Source organism: Leuciscus leuciscus (assembly GCF_965113295.1).
Source record: "Leuciscus leuciscus genome assembly, chromosome: 25".
Classification (NCBI taxonomy): domain Eukaryota; kingdom Metazoa; phylum Chordata; class Actinopteri; order Cypriniformes; family Leuciscidae; genus Leuciscus; species Leuciscus leuciscus.
Window position 1 is genome coordinate 18,927,852 of NC_138724.1, and position 13,791 is coordinate 18,941,642.

Consider the following 13,791-nt stretch of genomic DNA (forward strand, 5'->3'; position numbering starts at 1 on the left):
GTTTGAATTCTGTTTGGTCGATATTAAATATTTAATTGTTCATACTCATTTCACCTATTTTTACATTTTGATTACCTTAGTTGCAATCTAATGCTCATTAAAGTTAATCTTTAAAAATACAAATTTCTAAATAAATATCCATTTTCATATTGTACATCATAATGTAGTGATGTCATTTGTGTCGTCACTTGAATGTAATCACTTTAAAGCATTTAAAATGATTGATTTTAGTGTATAATTTTCCATTTATTTTGATGCAATCGAATAGAATTTTAATAACAGAATGCTTATTTATTCATAAAGAGAAGCTTATTTATCATAACTATCATAATTATCGACCAGAATTTTGTACTTTAATATATATGTACTTGCATATTGAACATAGACAAACACATTTAAAATATAGTCTGTTTCTAAATTTGAGAAAAATATACTGTTTAATATGCTAATTACCATATGATCGATAGCAGCCATAAGAAATCAAATGACTTGGTTTGTTAGGAAAATTCATAGGAAAATATAAAAGATTACATGAAATCATATTCAACATTGCTTCGAAATGTTCCTTCATTTGATACCTTTAGTGAGTACCACTTAAGAATTAGGCTCTGTTTACACCTGGTATTGAGATGCGTTTTGGTCGATCAGATCACAAGTAGACGAGGGAGACACATTCCCGATTACACCTGGTGTTTTAATCTTTCTCTTTTGTCCACTTTCAACCACTTCTGTCCTGATTTCTTTGAGAGGAGGGACTTGTGGGTGGGTAATGTATGGGCCTTTTCAGATCTTTCTTTCTAATTGACGAAATAATCTCACGCAATTTACATATGAACGCGAGAGAACATTGTGCTTGGTACATTTTTCGTCTTCAAACCAAATTTGGGTCTTCAGCTGGCAAAGTTTAAATCCCGCTTCCCAAAATGTTTACGCATTAGGCCAGTAGGCGGAGAGCAGGAGGTCTTTTGTGGTTGTTCGAATGCATTTGACCAAATGAGCGTCTACACTTCGAAAGCAATCTGGTCGAATGTGTTTTCAATTACCTCTGGAATTGGTCGAAAGTGGAAAAGCTCAAAACGTTTTACACCTGTGTTAAGCGTCGTCCACTTGTGATCTGATCAACCAAAACGCATCTTAATACAAGGTGTAATCTTATATATTTTGTCTTTAATTAGAATGAGCTATAATTGCTCCTGAGCTACATTGGGTCTTTGCCCTCCAACTCTCCCTCCCAAACTAAACATTTATAAATCTATGTACATCAATGATAAAAAAAAGCACCAATAAAACCCCCTTATGAGTTCCTTATATGCTTTAAACACACACTTCTGGAGGGAATGCCATCCACCCTACGCACTCTGTGGCTTCTGCTCCCTTTCCGATAGTCGGCATCAGATCCTCTTTTTCATCCTGCTCTGGTTCCTTGGCCACCATCAGTGGCTGTTGCTGCTGGCTGTTCCCATGTGTCAGCTGCTGATGTTCATTTGCGACCAGCGTTGCGTAGATGCAGCCGTAGGTGGCCGTTACCACCATCAGCACACACACCACTCCGCACACCACCCCAGCTACCACCACTGTGGCCGTCGCTCGCCTCACACTCACAGGGCGGTAGCGCTGGCGGATGCAGTCTCCTGCTGCCTCGGCTGGGACCTGGTGACCCTCGGCAGCAGATGGGTTCCTGGTCTCGAGATAGAGGGGGTAACAGTGTCTGAACATCTCCATAGGGATACTGCGAAGATCCTTACCATGCAAATTAGAAGGAGAGGAGCAGTTGGCGGAATCTACACGGCCACCTATGGAATGACAAAAAAGATCAAATAAAATATTAAAATATAACATATTCATAAGTTTTAAATGCATTTTAAAGCTGTTAAATATGTTTGTCTATGTTAAATATGTATGTGCAGCGTCTTTAAATGTATAGATTCATGGGTTTTATTAAATATATAAAAATTAGGACTAATTCCGGTAAGCTGATATTTTCATGCTTTGGCTGATAACTAATAAGTGCCTAATAATTTAGACTATAAACTTTATTTAGATTATTTAGACTTTATTAGATTTTATTATTAATTAGTCTTTATTAGATTTACAAGTCTAAAAAAATTAAATAAAACAGTAAAAAAACAAAAACGATTAATTTATTTAATAATCATTTATAATTTATGTACACACACACACACACACACACACACACACACACACACACACACACACACACACACACACACACACACACACACACACACACACACACACACACACACACACACACACACACACACACACACACACACACACGTGTGCATATACTAATACATGGCCAATAATAAATTCTATATTATTTTGTAAATACATTAAAAATGAACAGTAAAAAAAAAAAAAAAAAAGGTTTTCAATGCTACAAGTGAATTTAGACATCACAACATTATGATTTACACTATAAAAATGGATATTAATTTTGAGATTTGTTAAAGATTAAATTGAACTGTTATTAGGGTTTTTAAAGATGAAATTTAAGTGAGCATCAGATGATAGCAAAGGTAATCTTAATGAAAAATATAGGAAATGATTATGAACAATCAAAGATCAACATGGAATGAAAAAAAAAATTCTATTTTCCATTTGCCTGTTACTGATCTTCTGGTGAAAACAACACCTCTCTGGTGATGTATGCCAGACTTCTCCAATCATTTAGTCCTTCTAAACTCCGCCCCTTTCTTACTATCAACTGCAACTGATGCATAGAACCACGTCCCCACCCTATATTTCTGTTATTTCTCGAAAATCCGTTTTACTCTGATATATCACAATAAGGAACACATGATCTGCTGCTACTTCTGTAACATTGTGACTTTAAATCTCTGAAATCTCTCTAAATCTGCCGATAACCGATATGGTACCAATATATTGTGCATCACTAATTTCCAGCAGTGATATATGACCTCACTCACCTGTATACATGATCCATTCCAGCCAGTGCTTGAGTGGGATTAAGTTGCAGTTGCAATTCCAGGGGTTTCCGTCGAGCAGAAGGTGCTGTAGAGCAGTCGCTGGCTCAAGTGTGGTCTGCTGCAGGGTTCTCAGCTTGTTGCCCACAAGCGAGAGCCACACAAGGTTCTGGAGCCCATCCAGTAGGTGTGTGGGCATGGAGATGAGACTGTTTAAGGAAAGATCCAGGCGCCTAAGCTCAGTCAGGCCTTTGAACTGGTCTGGGATCAGTTCCTTAAGCCTGTTGTCTCTTAGAACCAGCTCTGTTAGGCTGCCGAGATCAGAGAACAGATTGACGGGGAGCCTCACAAGGACGTTTTCAGAGAGATCCAGGAACTCCAGGTTGTTCAGCTGGGAGAAGCTAGAAGGAGAAACTGTAGAGAGCAGGTTTCTGGAGAGGTCTAGATGTAGCAGGCCACTGAAATTGGAAAAAGCCCCAGGGTTGATGGTGGAGAGAAGGTTTCTGGAGAGGTCTAGATATGTCAGGATGCTGAGATTGGAAAAGCTCCCTGGTTCCACAATGGTGAAGTTGTTTTTTGAGAGGTTGAGGTAGCTTGTGTTGAAAGGAAGCTGGTCCAGGATGGAGTTCAAGGAAGCCAGATGGTTAAGGTCACTGCAGTCTGTTTGGTTCACATTGCAGGAACAGCCTGATGGACAACTTGCGGATGTTCCACACAGGCTCAGAAGGATCATCAAACTCGAGGAAACTACAAGAAAGGGGAGAGGGTTAGGAAACTGTAAGAGTTGAAAAGGTTGAGGATACTTTTAATAAGTTGAGGGTCTTACTTAGAATGTTCATCCTGGTCAAATGCTGTTGTAACAGTTCCTCAGCAAACAGGAGCATCCACTAGTCTACACCAAATGAATGCCATGATGAATCCACCTGGAAATCTCCTGGAATTGCTGTAATTTTTACGATAATGGGAACAAATACCCTTAGAAGAAGATATTTTAGGAGGATAGGTCATATGGTGCATGCACAGCTGGTACAGATTAATTTATGATGGTACTAATAAGCTGACTAAAATTAAAATGTAAAATGAATGCCCTGTGAAGGCTGAACATGAGGCAGACCTGAAATGGATTTGAGTCTTCAGAAGGAAAAGAAAAGAGTAAAAGAGAGTACTTTGTATAAAAGCTGCCCAGAGGCCCATTGCTTTTTGTAAGTGCATAAAGCCTTGTGAAAAACTAGATGCATTTGAGGTTACTTGCTGTTGTTCCTTTTTGCCCATCACATTTGCTGCATTAAACGATCACGGATTAAACCGTCCACACCATTAGATAATAAATCAGAGCTGAGAACGACATCCGCTTTATCAGTGAAAAGAGGATCAAACAGTGCATGTTGGAATGTCCATTTCTTGTAATTCATAAAATATATGAAATATTTTTATATCTGATTAAACCGGGTTGTACTATAGATCTATAGAAGAAAAAAAGTTTAGAACTAAGCTATAAACTATGGTATGAACTACTAAAAACTGTTGAAATGAAAGCATTTATTCTGTGCAAATAAAGTCTTAAACACTGAATGAGCACAAACAACGACCATTGCTTATTTAAACAAATCAGTGAGAAATGATTATGATTGCACTTATACTAAAAGCAAATCAGACCAGAAACATACCTTTCTGCAGTGCTCATCTATAGGTCCTCATAATTGCTCCTATCAAGGCAGAGTGAGCAAATCAACAGAAAATGAAAGAAACAAGAGAAACGTACAGTTGTTCCTCACAGCTTGCAATGCCCAGTGTGTGTATGAGCGTGGGTCACATCAGTTAGTAGGACTAACATTAGAACAGTCTGTGCCGGAGAGAGAGAGAGAGAGAGAGAGAGAGAGAGAGAGAGAGAGAGAGAGAGAGAGAGAGAGAGAGATAGATGGACTGAGGAGGGGGTAAAAGAGAAAAAACATCAGCTGATACAGCTTAGAAATGGGAGCCTCTTCATTTTTTTCATGACTCCTGTAGCTTATGATGTTGCACATATTAGGATTAATCATGTGATATAGAGCATAAACAAATGTTTTCCAGGAAAACATGAATACAGGGTTCTTACGTAAATATCTGGGAATTACCTCCACTGGAAAAATCATGGAAATTAATAAAATAGCACAATATTTAGGGAAATTACTTAATTGTTTTGTTATGATCAGCTCTAAAATATTTAATTGACTAGAAATTATGAATGCAATCTCTTTAAAATAGTTTTTTTTTTTTTATCCTGGAAATTATGTAAAAAATATTGTAAATATTTATGGATTTTTAAAAATCCGATATGAATGCAATCTCTGTAAAATACCTAATCTATTCCCATTGAATGTTTTCTGATTTTCCCCTTGTTATGTGCAGCTATTGGAATGCAAGCATCCCTGGACCTGCTGGAAAGAGTGTTCTTTTCAATTGCCAAACAAGTGAGTTTGACCTAAAAAATATTCTTAAAATATTGTTAACACTTTACAATAAATCCATTTCTTTACATTAGTTAAGTACATTATTTTATCTTGAACTAACAGTAAAAATTCGAACGCATTTTTTAATCTTATTTAATGTTCATTTCAACATTTAGTAATACATTATTAAAATCAAAAGTTGTATCTGGTAATATTATTTAATGGACCTGAGCTAACATGAACTATAATGCACAGCTGTATTTGTATTAACTAACATTAACAAAGATTAATAGAAATGAATGGTTCATTGTTCATTTTAGTAAATGCATTAACTAATGCTAACTAATGGGACCTTGTTGTACAGTGTTACCAAAATATTAATATTAAAGAAACATAATAATATAATATTGATTTTAAATAGAATGTTGATATTAAAAATGTGTATTATTTTCTTATTTCATTTACATATTTCATTTTTTTTTTTACATTTGATACACAAATACAAAAATATACTTTAAAATATTCATATTATAAATGCATAGAGGTGTGAATTTGCTGTGTGGTGTAAAGACAATATGAAATTTGAGATGTTGTTGTCCTGAAGGTCTTTGGTTAATGGTGTGTATCAGTTCCTGACCGCCTTACCCTAACAAATGAGCAAATAGTGTTTGTCACTGGAGGTTTCTAAGCGTACATGTACAAGCTCACGTATGCAGGCCTCCAAGCAATTTATCAAGATGCTTGCTACTTAGAAAACACTCTTTATCCAATGCCACTTGCCACATGACTTATTGTCCCTTCTGGGGTTTAAACCTTGGACATTTCAATCCCCATCCCCATTTCACACAAGGGCTCTTTTCTTGTCCTTTGTAATCGGTGCAACACACACACAAACCTACAAACAACTATCTGAATCACCTAACCTTTTGCTTCTCATTATTTTTTCCCTCCTTTTTTCCTGTCAGCCAAACAACACAGATGTAAGTATTGCATTGTTGTCTTCACTTGATTTATACATTAAAAGAAGCCAAAATTTACTTAGAAAGTACATTACACTAATATGGTACACTTTGGTGTCCTATTACTTTGGAACTTTACTAGGAGAAATAGTACTTTAGTACTTTCTACTTTACTTGTAGAAATATTAGATAAACTGTTTTATAACATAAAATTGAGATAATATGAAAAGCAGCTTGCACTGTAAAAAATATTGTTGGTTTAACTTAAAGTAACCTGGTTGCCTTAAAATTTTGAGTTCATTGAAATAAAAAACTTGAGTTAATACAATAAAGGAGATTGGTTTAATCAACAAACTCAAAATATTATGTTATCTGAACCACATGAATTATCTAAGTTGATTTTATAAAAAAATAATTTGTGAGAACAAATCATGAACAGATTTTTTTACATTGTAGTTTTACACCTCAAATATCTACAGTATATCCCCTTTGAAAATGGGATTTTGGTCTGTCAGAGGTCCAGTATCCAACAATTAAAATGGAAGTAATTTTAACATAATCATTTAATCTGTTCAACACAATTTTTTGTAAAATTATAATGTTTTAGGTGAGCCCCACATTTTGCATGCAGGCCTGTTACCACAAGATCACTTATTAAAGTAACAGTCGTTAAAACTGACTTCTCAATTTTTATTGTTGCACTCATAATTGTTAACTGTATTTATGAAGTTTAACCTTCAATCGTGTTACCCACGTTATCATATGAAAAATGATCAAATAAATATTTTTCTTTAACTTATGGGAAATATACGTTCGTCAATAAATACAAATCAGCATTTGTTCCCGTGTCAACTTCTCTTAGGCTAAATTTGCAACCGTCACCAATTATTTTTTTACTTGATAAATTGTATCTATTTCTTTTCAATGTGATTTGATTTAATATTATTGCTATTAAAGAACACAAATTGAGACATGCACCAAGTTTTGCTAACATGGTTGCAAAATTATCTTTTTGTATAAAACCTATTTTTGACCCCCTGAAGACGATCAAAATTTGCTGAAGGTTTAGAACCTTCATTTGTTGACAAAAAAAATTTACATGTACCCTATTCATGTAAAGTACCATAATGTAACCTCTACACAGGTAACATAGTAATTTCACCACTGTAGTGTTTCCTAGATATATTGTATCTAATAAAATGCTCTAGTCATTTACTAAAGCCCTTGCGGTTGTCTTCTTACTCTTTGCAGTGCAGTGATGTGGAGGGTATATGTCCTCTCAGCTGTGAGAGCATCGTGAGTGAAGCTGATTGACTTTTCTTTGTGTCATCTTTGGCCCTGACCCAAATGGCACACTTCATATGCACTTACAGTCTTGTGGACTTACAATGGCCGCCGCATACACATCTCCACTAAGTCCACAAGTCCGTAGGGTGTCTCTTTTGTCATTGCACCATTGATTCGCACTTTTGTTGAGCCCACACTTAAGCGAGCTCCACAGCAGACTTCAAGGCTGCGTTACCTCACGAAACGTTAGCAGACCGCAAGTGTTTAGGGTGCCGTTTGGGACAGGGCCTTTTTGTAATCTGGGAATCATTGTTCTGAATCAGTTCATTTACACAAACCGAGTCACTGGAATGATTTTTGGTTCAGCAAGGGAGATTGTCAGTTCTAATCCAACTGTGTTTTTCACAGGATGTCAACTGTTACCTTATTGACAATAATGGCTTCATACTGGTCTCAAAGGACAGAGGAGATGTGAGTATATAAAACCAGTCTTTAAGTAAAATAAAATGTAAAATAAATCCCACTAATTATGACAAAATTGGGCTAAAACAGGGGCTAGTTGTCACACTTTTTACTTAGCATAGATCTATTTTTGAAAGTTAATTTCTGCATAGACAGATAGCTTGAAATATTTATTTAAAAGCTGTGGAACATTTCCATCATTATTCAACATGCAAAGTCACTGCTGGAGAAACCATTCATTTGCTTTTGGGTTATGAGAAATGCATTGGCATGGTGAGCTGAGCCTTTCCCTGCGAATAGAAGCGGAAGATGGAAGATTGTTATCTGTTTTTTTGTGACGGTTCTAGCTGCACGTTTCCTTGCCCAGGGGGTTAGATGTGAAGGGCAGGTTATGGGGTAGGCGGATCCTCTCCCTTGAGGACTCGATAATGTACCACAAGCTTGTCCTTAAAGCAAACAGATGGGGTCCCAAATGAGACATTGATTGAGAGAATGAGAATTGACTTAGACTGCAGGGTAAAATTGGATTAGTTGAAAAAGATTTCCATATATTTCATATATTTTTTGGCCTTTTATTTATAGGACAATACAGTGCAGACAGAATATATGAGTGTTGAAATGGAGAGTGACATCATATATGCAACTGAATATTATGCTTGCATATATTATTGGAGTTTATAGTCATAGTAGTGTTTTGTGTGACAAAAAAAATCCTTTCAAAGTCTGCATGAAACAGAAGGTGTTATAGTCTTTTCTTTCTATTGTAACATACAGTTGTAATCAAAACCACTGTTTCTTTACCTTTGAACTTACAAACTATGCTTCCAACGGTGTGTCTCTAGGAACATTTTGTGCCTCCGCTATCTATTTGTATCCTGTTCCTTGTTTGTGGAGGATGATGATACCTTCTCTTAACTTTTTGGACCATTCTTTGGACTTAGCCATATTTCTAACATGCAGTCAAATGTGACACTTAACAAACCTGGCCAGTTCAGATATTTCATGTGTTCTAGCTCAAGCACACCCGGTGCAACTAATGAAGCCCTTGATTAGTTGCATCAGGTGTGCTTAAGACAACACCTGTTTAGCAGATTTGTGCTGTTGTGACGGATTCTATTCAGGGGGTTGAATATTTTTAAAATGCAGAAGTCATTGATTGCATTTTCAATTAAATTTGTGTTGAGCTATTTCAATCACTTTTGTTTGATTTGCTCATTGCAAACAGCTGAAAGTCTGTCAATTTTGCCAATAAACATGATTTGCAATGGGGGTTGAATAATTTCGACCGGGAAAGGGCAGGAATTGATTTTGTCCATCAGAAATTGATTGGATCGTTGGATGTTTGTGGTTTGCTATCTCTGTGATCTTGTGAATAAGAGGTTGTCCCGCCCTCGCAGCAGTAAACGCGTCATCAGAGAAGAGAAGAGATGTCGCTGCAAGAGGGAGGGGAAGATATTTAGATTAAAGAGGACCTATAATGCCCTTTTCATGCTTGAATGTTCAAAAAACACATTCTTCCCAGTCAGTCAATAACGCTCTGTTTGTTTCCGGTCTCTATGAAGTCCCTCCTTCCAAAAAGTGCAATGTGCTTTGATTGGTCAATCAACTCGATTGGTTTCAACACACTACTAGCGCAACTCAACCAGGCCCCGCCCCCTTTTTTGCGTATGTCTTGGGCAGGAATTACTTAAAGGAATATTTTGACGTGTCCTTTTCCGGAAGAAAACTAAAGCCTACAGTTGAATATAATTTTTATTTTTCAAAAACATTGTTTAGTGCATTGTTAATATAAATTGTCTATTGTATTCAAATAATTGTGATTATTAACGTCATCATATTGTTGAATTAGTTATTAGATTAACGGTTTCATACAATTTAAAATACAAATGCTGTGTATTTTGTTGCATATCCATGTCTATATGATGACAATGGTCTCATACCATAACTGCAGCTGTTTGTAACAACACATGCACTGCAGCTATGTGAGCAGTAGCCTGGAGATTAATGCTTTTGGAATCTAATCCCAGATTGCCGTGGGTCAGATAGGGCAGTTTCAGGCATCTGCTTGCACATCTGGATCACTGCACATCAGTCTGTATGTGAGCGTGTTGGTGTGTGTGTCTATTCATCTTGGGAATGGTTAGATTCATATTGTGTTAAACTGTATATTAAACCCCAGAAGGGATCATAAGTAATCCCTCACTCTGTGTTGTAGTCTCTGTGTATGTTACTAATATATGTGATTTCTGTATTTCTTTTCACACAGGTTGGTAAATTCTTTGGGGAAATAGATGGATCTGTTATGGCCCAGTTACTCAAATCTGGCTTGTATAAAAGGTAACTGGACCCTTCAAATACCATTTTGAAAGAAATTAAGGTTTTTATTCAGCAAGGATGCATCAAAAGTGACAGCCATTTTAGATTAGGGTCCAATTCTCAATATATTATTTTTATTTATTTTATTTTTTTATTTTTTTTTGTATAAAAAATATTTCATATATAAATTAAATAATTTCTTACATTGACTGAAGTGAACATTTCTGAGAGATTATGGGGGAAAATGGACTAAAATCATTACAATATTCATAGTGTTGCTTAATTTTAGATCCCAAGCTAAATGTATTTCTGATTTAATATAATAAAACATAACATAAAAATGGTCATTTTTTGGTGACTAATTCCTTTAAAATTTGATGGGACTTTAAAAATGTGAACAATGAACATAAGGAAATGCACTTCTATATTGTTCTATAGGGTGACTCTGTATGACTACCAGGCCATGTGTAAGACCGTCCATCATCACACCAGTGGAGCTCGACCACTGCTCAGCGTATGTACACCTTAGCATCTATTAGAGAGAAACATCTTTATAATGTAGTCTTTATTGTGCTGACACTCCACCTCTGTTCACCTCACAGCCTTTCTATGGTCTGCTGGCGTTAATAAAGTGGTTCTTCTCACATTTCCTGATGTAAGTGCTGTTCGAGGTTGTGCCACTAGAAGGAACATGAGCTATTTTAATTCATTTGAAATGTAACTTGATTTGCCAGTAGAAATTAATTCTCAAATCTAAACTTTCAGGTTTCTTTTGGAGTTCAACATCTGTGGACTTTGGCATAACGACTATGTAGTGGATGGTAAGTTAAAAAGTTATTTTACAGTCCTGTTTTGCATTAACATACTACTGTATGTACTTATTTTAGTAATGACACTGAGTAATAACTAGGTACTAACCATGAACATACCCCTAAACCTTAACTTAACCCATTTAGTTACCTTACATTACTCAGTACTTTTGTACATTGGAAGTACATGTACTGTAAAATAAAGTGCAACCAAAGTTATGAAGGATGTAACAGCAAAACTGCTGAAATTGGGATCCCAATATAATCAAGAGGACTTGCGTCGTGTCATGATGTGCTTGTAGTTCACGGACACTTCAAAAATCCTCAAACATATAAACATCATCTCCATCTCCATATTTTCATATCATTTAATGTCATCTTATGTAGTGTCTGTCATTCTCCATTTCCATTGTTCATCCCTTTGCTGTAATTGTTTCTCATTGACGCTGTGCAGCTAAAGCTGGGTTTCATGCTGGTAAGTGTGCTGAGTGTGTACATGTCCTTCATCTAGTTTGAGCCTTTCTATAGCCAAGATTGGCTTAGAATGCCAACTTTGATCCTGAGATTGGAATTTGTAGGTAATGAAACGTCTTAGTCATCTGTAGTGCTTTTAGTATAGATCTAGGTTTTCTATGGTTTTCTAGACAAAATATTAGTAGTAAGCTAGTCTGAAAGTTTAGGAGATCCTGATTTATTTTGCGAGAATGGGGAAGTAAGCATTTCAAATAGTTTCATCCAACATCCAACCAGAGGTTTTCAAACTTTTTAATGCCAACATCCACCAAATATGATGTGTATATATATATATATATATAAAGGGTAATTTAAAATTCTTATAATCACCAAATTTACTAATCTTACTATATTTTTCCACTTTCTAAAAAAAAAAATATATATATATTCCAATATTATTTTTAAAACCCAGTTTAAAAACCTCTGGTCTACACAGACTTCATGAAGACTATCTATCGGTTATAAGGAAAATCTTGTCTTCTCCAGCACACAAACAGAAGAAGGTGGAACTAATGCAGCCTTGTAACACAGAGTATCCCAGCTTCATGTATGACACGTCCATCAGAGAGACCAACAGCATCATCAAATGTGGCCGCTGTCAGAAGTAAGTCTATCAGTCTATCAGATCGTCCTCAGGTTGGTGGGTTTGTACCAGTAACAATTTGTCAATTCATCTCTGTTTCAGGATGTTTGTCCTACAGCAGGTTCCCAACAGTAACCTGGTCGTGCTGGTGATCCAGGCTGACTGCGACTGCTCTCGACAGTACGCTCCCATCACACTCATGCCCAAAGAAGTCAAATATATCCTTCCATGATGATTGCCTTGTCTTTAAAATGTTGTTTTGATTCAACCTTGTTTGAAACTGAAGTCTTCTTAACTTCTTTGAACATAATGCCACAGTTAAATGCAACAGGATGAAATCTCAGAAGATTCGCAGACGACCCGAGTCTTGTCACGCATACCATCCTCATGTAAGCCACCCTGTTAATACAGTTCATGAACGAGTTAGAATATATAGGCCTATAATATATAGTGGCAGATCTGGATTCCTCCATGACTGGCACAGATTTTCAGAAAATTACAGTCGTTTGGCATATAAATGGTTTTCCAACAGTTGTATATACGTATTCCCCAAGCACAAGCAAGTACAAATTACCATTTTATTGTATTGTGTTCTTGCAGGAAAATGCCAAGGATTGTGGTGGAGCATGCAGTATAGCAGTATCTCTCACACTGTACTTCATATGTCTGGCTATCTCATTGGCCCTCCGCTGAATAATAAAACATCCTTCTGCCATGACCGCTGTCCCACAGTGGACCCAAGGCACACCAAACAGGACACTTTTGATTATCAACTATGGATCTCTAAGATGAGGAATTCAACCAGGTTTACATAGAATTTATTACAATTTAAATGGATAGTTTACCCAAAAATGAAAGTCATACCGCTTTGGAACTACATGAAGAAGACTGATGATGACCGAATTGAGTGAACTATCCCTTTAACATGCTTCATACACAGCAGTTCTGCCCCTACTGGACTCACTATGACACTGCACAGATTATATTTTTCTCAGTGGGAGCGACAGCGAGAGATATAATCTTAGATTGTCTCGTGTGACTTGATGTTATACATCAGTTCTGCTATTCTCTTAATTTTTTTTAATAATATGTCTAGGAATACAATGAATGTTTTAAGGAAAATATAGAACAGTCGCAGCTGTTTATCTTCACGATGGTTGCTACTTAACGTTTTTCATTGAACCATTTTCTGAAACTCAATAATGAAAAGCAATCCATATGTTGTGTAAGATTGATACAGTTTAATATTTTTTTTTAAAACAAAATTATATATGTGTGTATTTTAGTATCTGTATGTTTATTGATACAAAACCAATAGTTTTTTAATATGGCTTGATAATGGTTTAAATGTTTTACGTGAGTACAGAAAATAGTGAATGATGATGGACTTGGTGTTTGTGTGATTAAAAAGTACGGCAAGTGTGAATAAGTTCTGAACTTAGAAATTTCTGAATTGTTTAACTTGTTTGTTTCTATACACAC

The 13,791-nt window shown here is 36.0% G+C and overlaps 2 protein-coding genes across 3 annotated transcripts in view; one reads left to right on the forward strand and one right to left on the reverse strand.

Moving 5' to 3' along the window:
- cacna2d4b (calcium channel, voltage-dependent, alpha 2/delta subunit 4b) overlaps positions 1-13,562 on the forward strand; it is a 32,418-nt gene extending 18,856 nt beyond the window's left edge. For both annotated transcript variants that reach the window (XM_082159242.1, XM_082159243.1), the window contains 12 exons: positions 5,340-5,401; positions 6,346-6,360; positions 7,591-7,635; positions 8,035-8,097; positions 10,355-10,425; positions 10,843-10,918; positions 11,007-11,059; positions 11,170-11,225; positions 12,213-12,330; positions 12,412-12,527; positions 12,616-12,698; positions 12,910-13,562. In XM_082159242.1, coding sequence (XP_082015368.1) covers positions 5,340-5,401; positions 6,346-6,360; positions 7,591-7,635; positions 8,035-8,097; positions 10,355-10,425; positions 10,843-10,918; positions 11,007-11,059; positions 11,170-11,225; positions 12,213-12,330; positions 12,412-12,527; positions 12,616-12,698; positions 12,910-13,002 — 851 coding nt within the window. In that variant the 3' untranslated portion in view covers positions 13,003-13,562. The remainder of the gene's footprint in view (positions 1-5,339; positions 5,402-6,345; positions 6,361-7,590; positions 7,636-8,034; positions 8,098-10,354; positions 10,426-10,842; positions 10,919-11,006; positions 11,060-11,169; positions 11,226-12,212; positions 12,331-12,411; positions 12,528-12,615; positions 12,699-12,909) is intronic.
- On the reverse strand, positions 99-4,777 carry lrtm2b (leucine-rich repeats and transmembrane domains 2b). The gene is made up of 4 exons (XM_082159245.1): positions 4,619-4,777; positions 3,778-3,894; positions 2,955-3,698; positions 99-1,793 (listed from the first exon to the last, which is right to left on the reverse strand). The coding sequence occupies exons 2-4, from the start codon at positions 3,833-3,835 to the stop codon at positions 1,315-1,317; spliced, it is 1,281 nt and encodes a 426-aa protein (XP_082015371.1). The 5' UTR covers positions 3,836-3,894; positions 4,619-4,777; the 3' UTR covers positions 99-1,314.
- Positions 13,563-13,791: the final 229 nt, after the last annotated feature.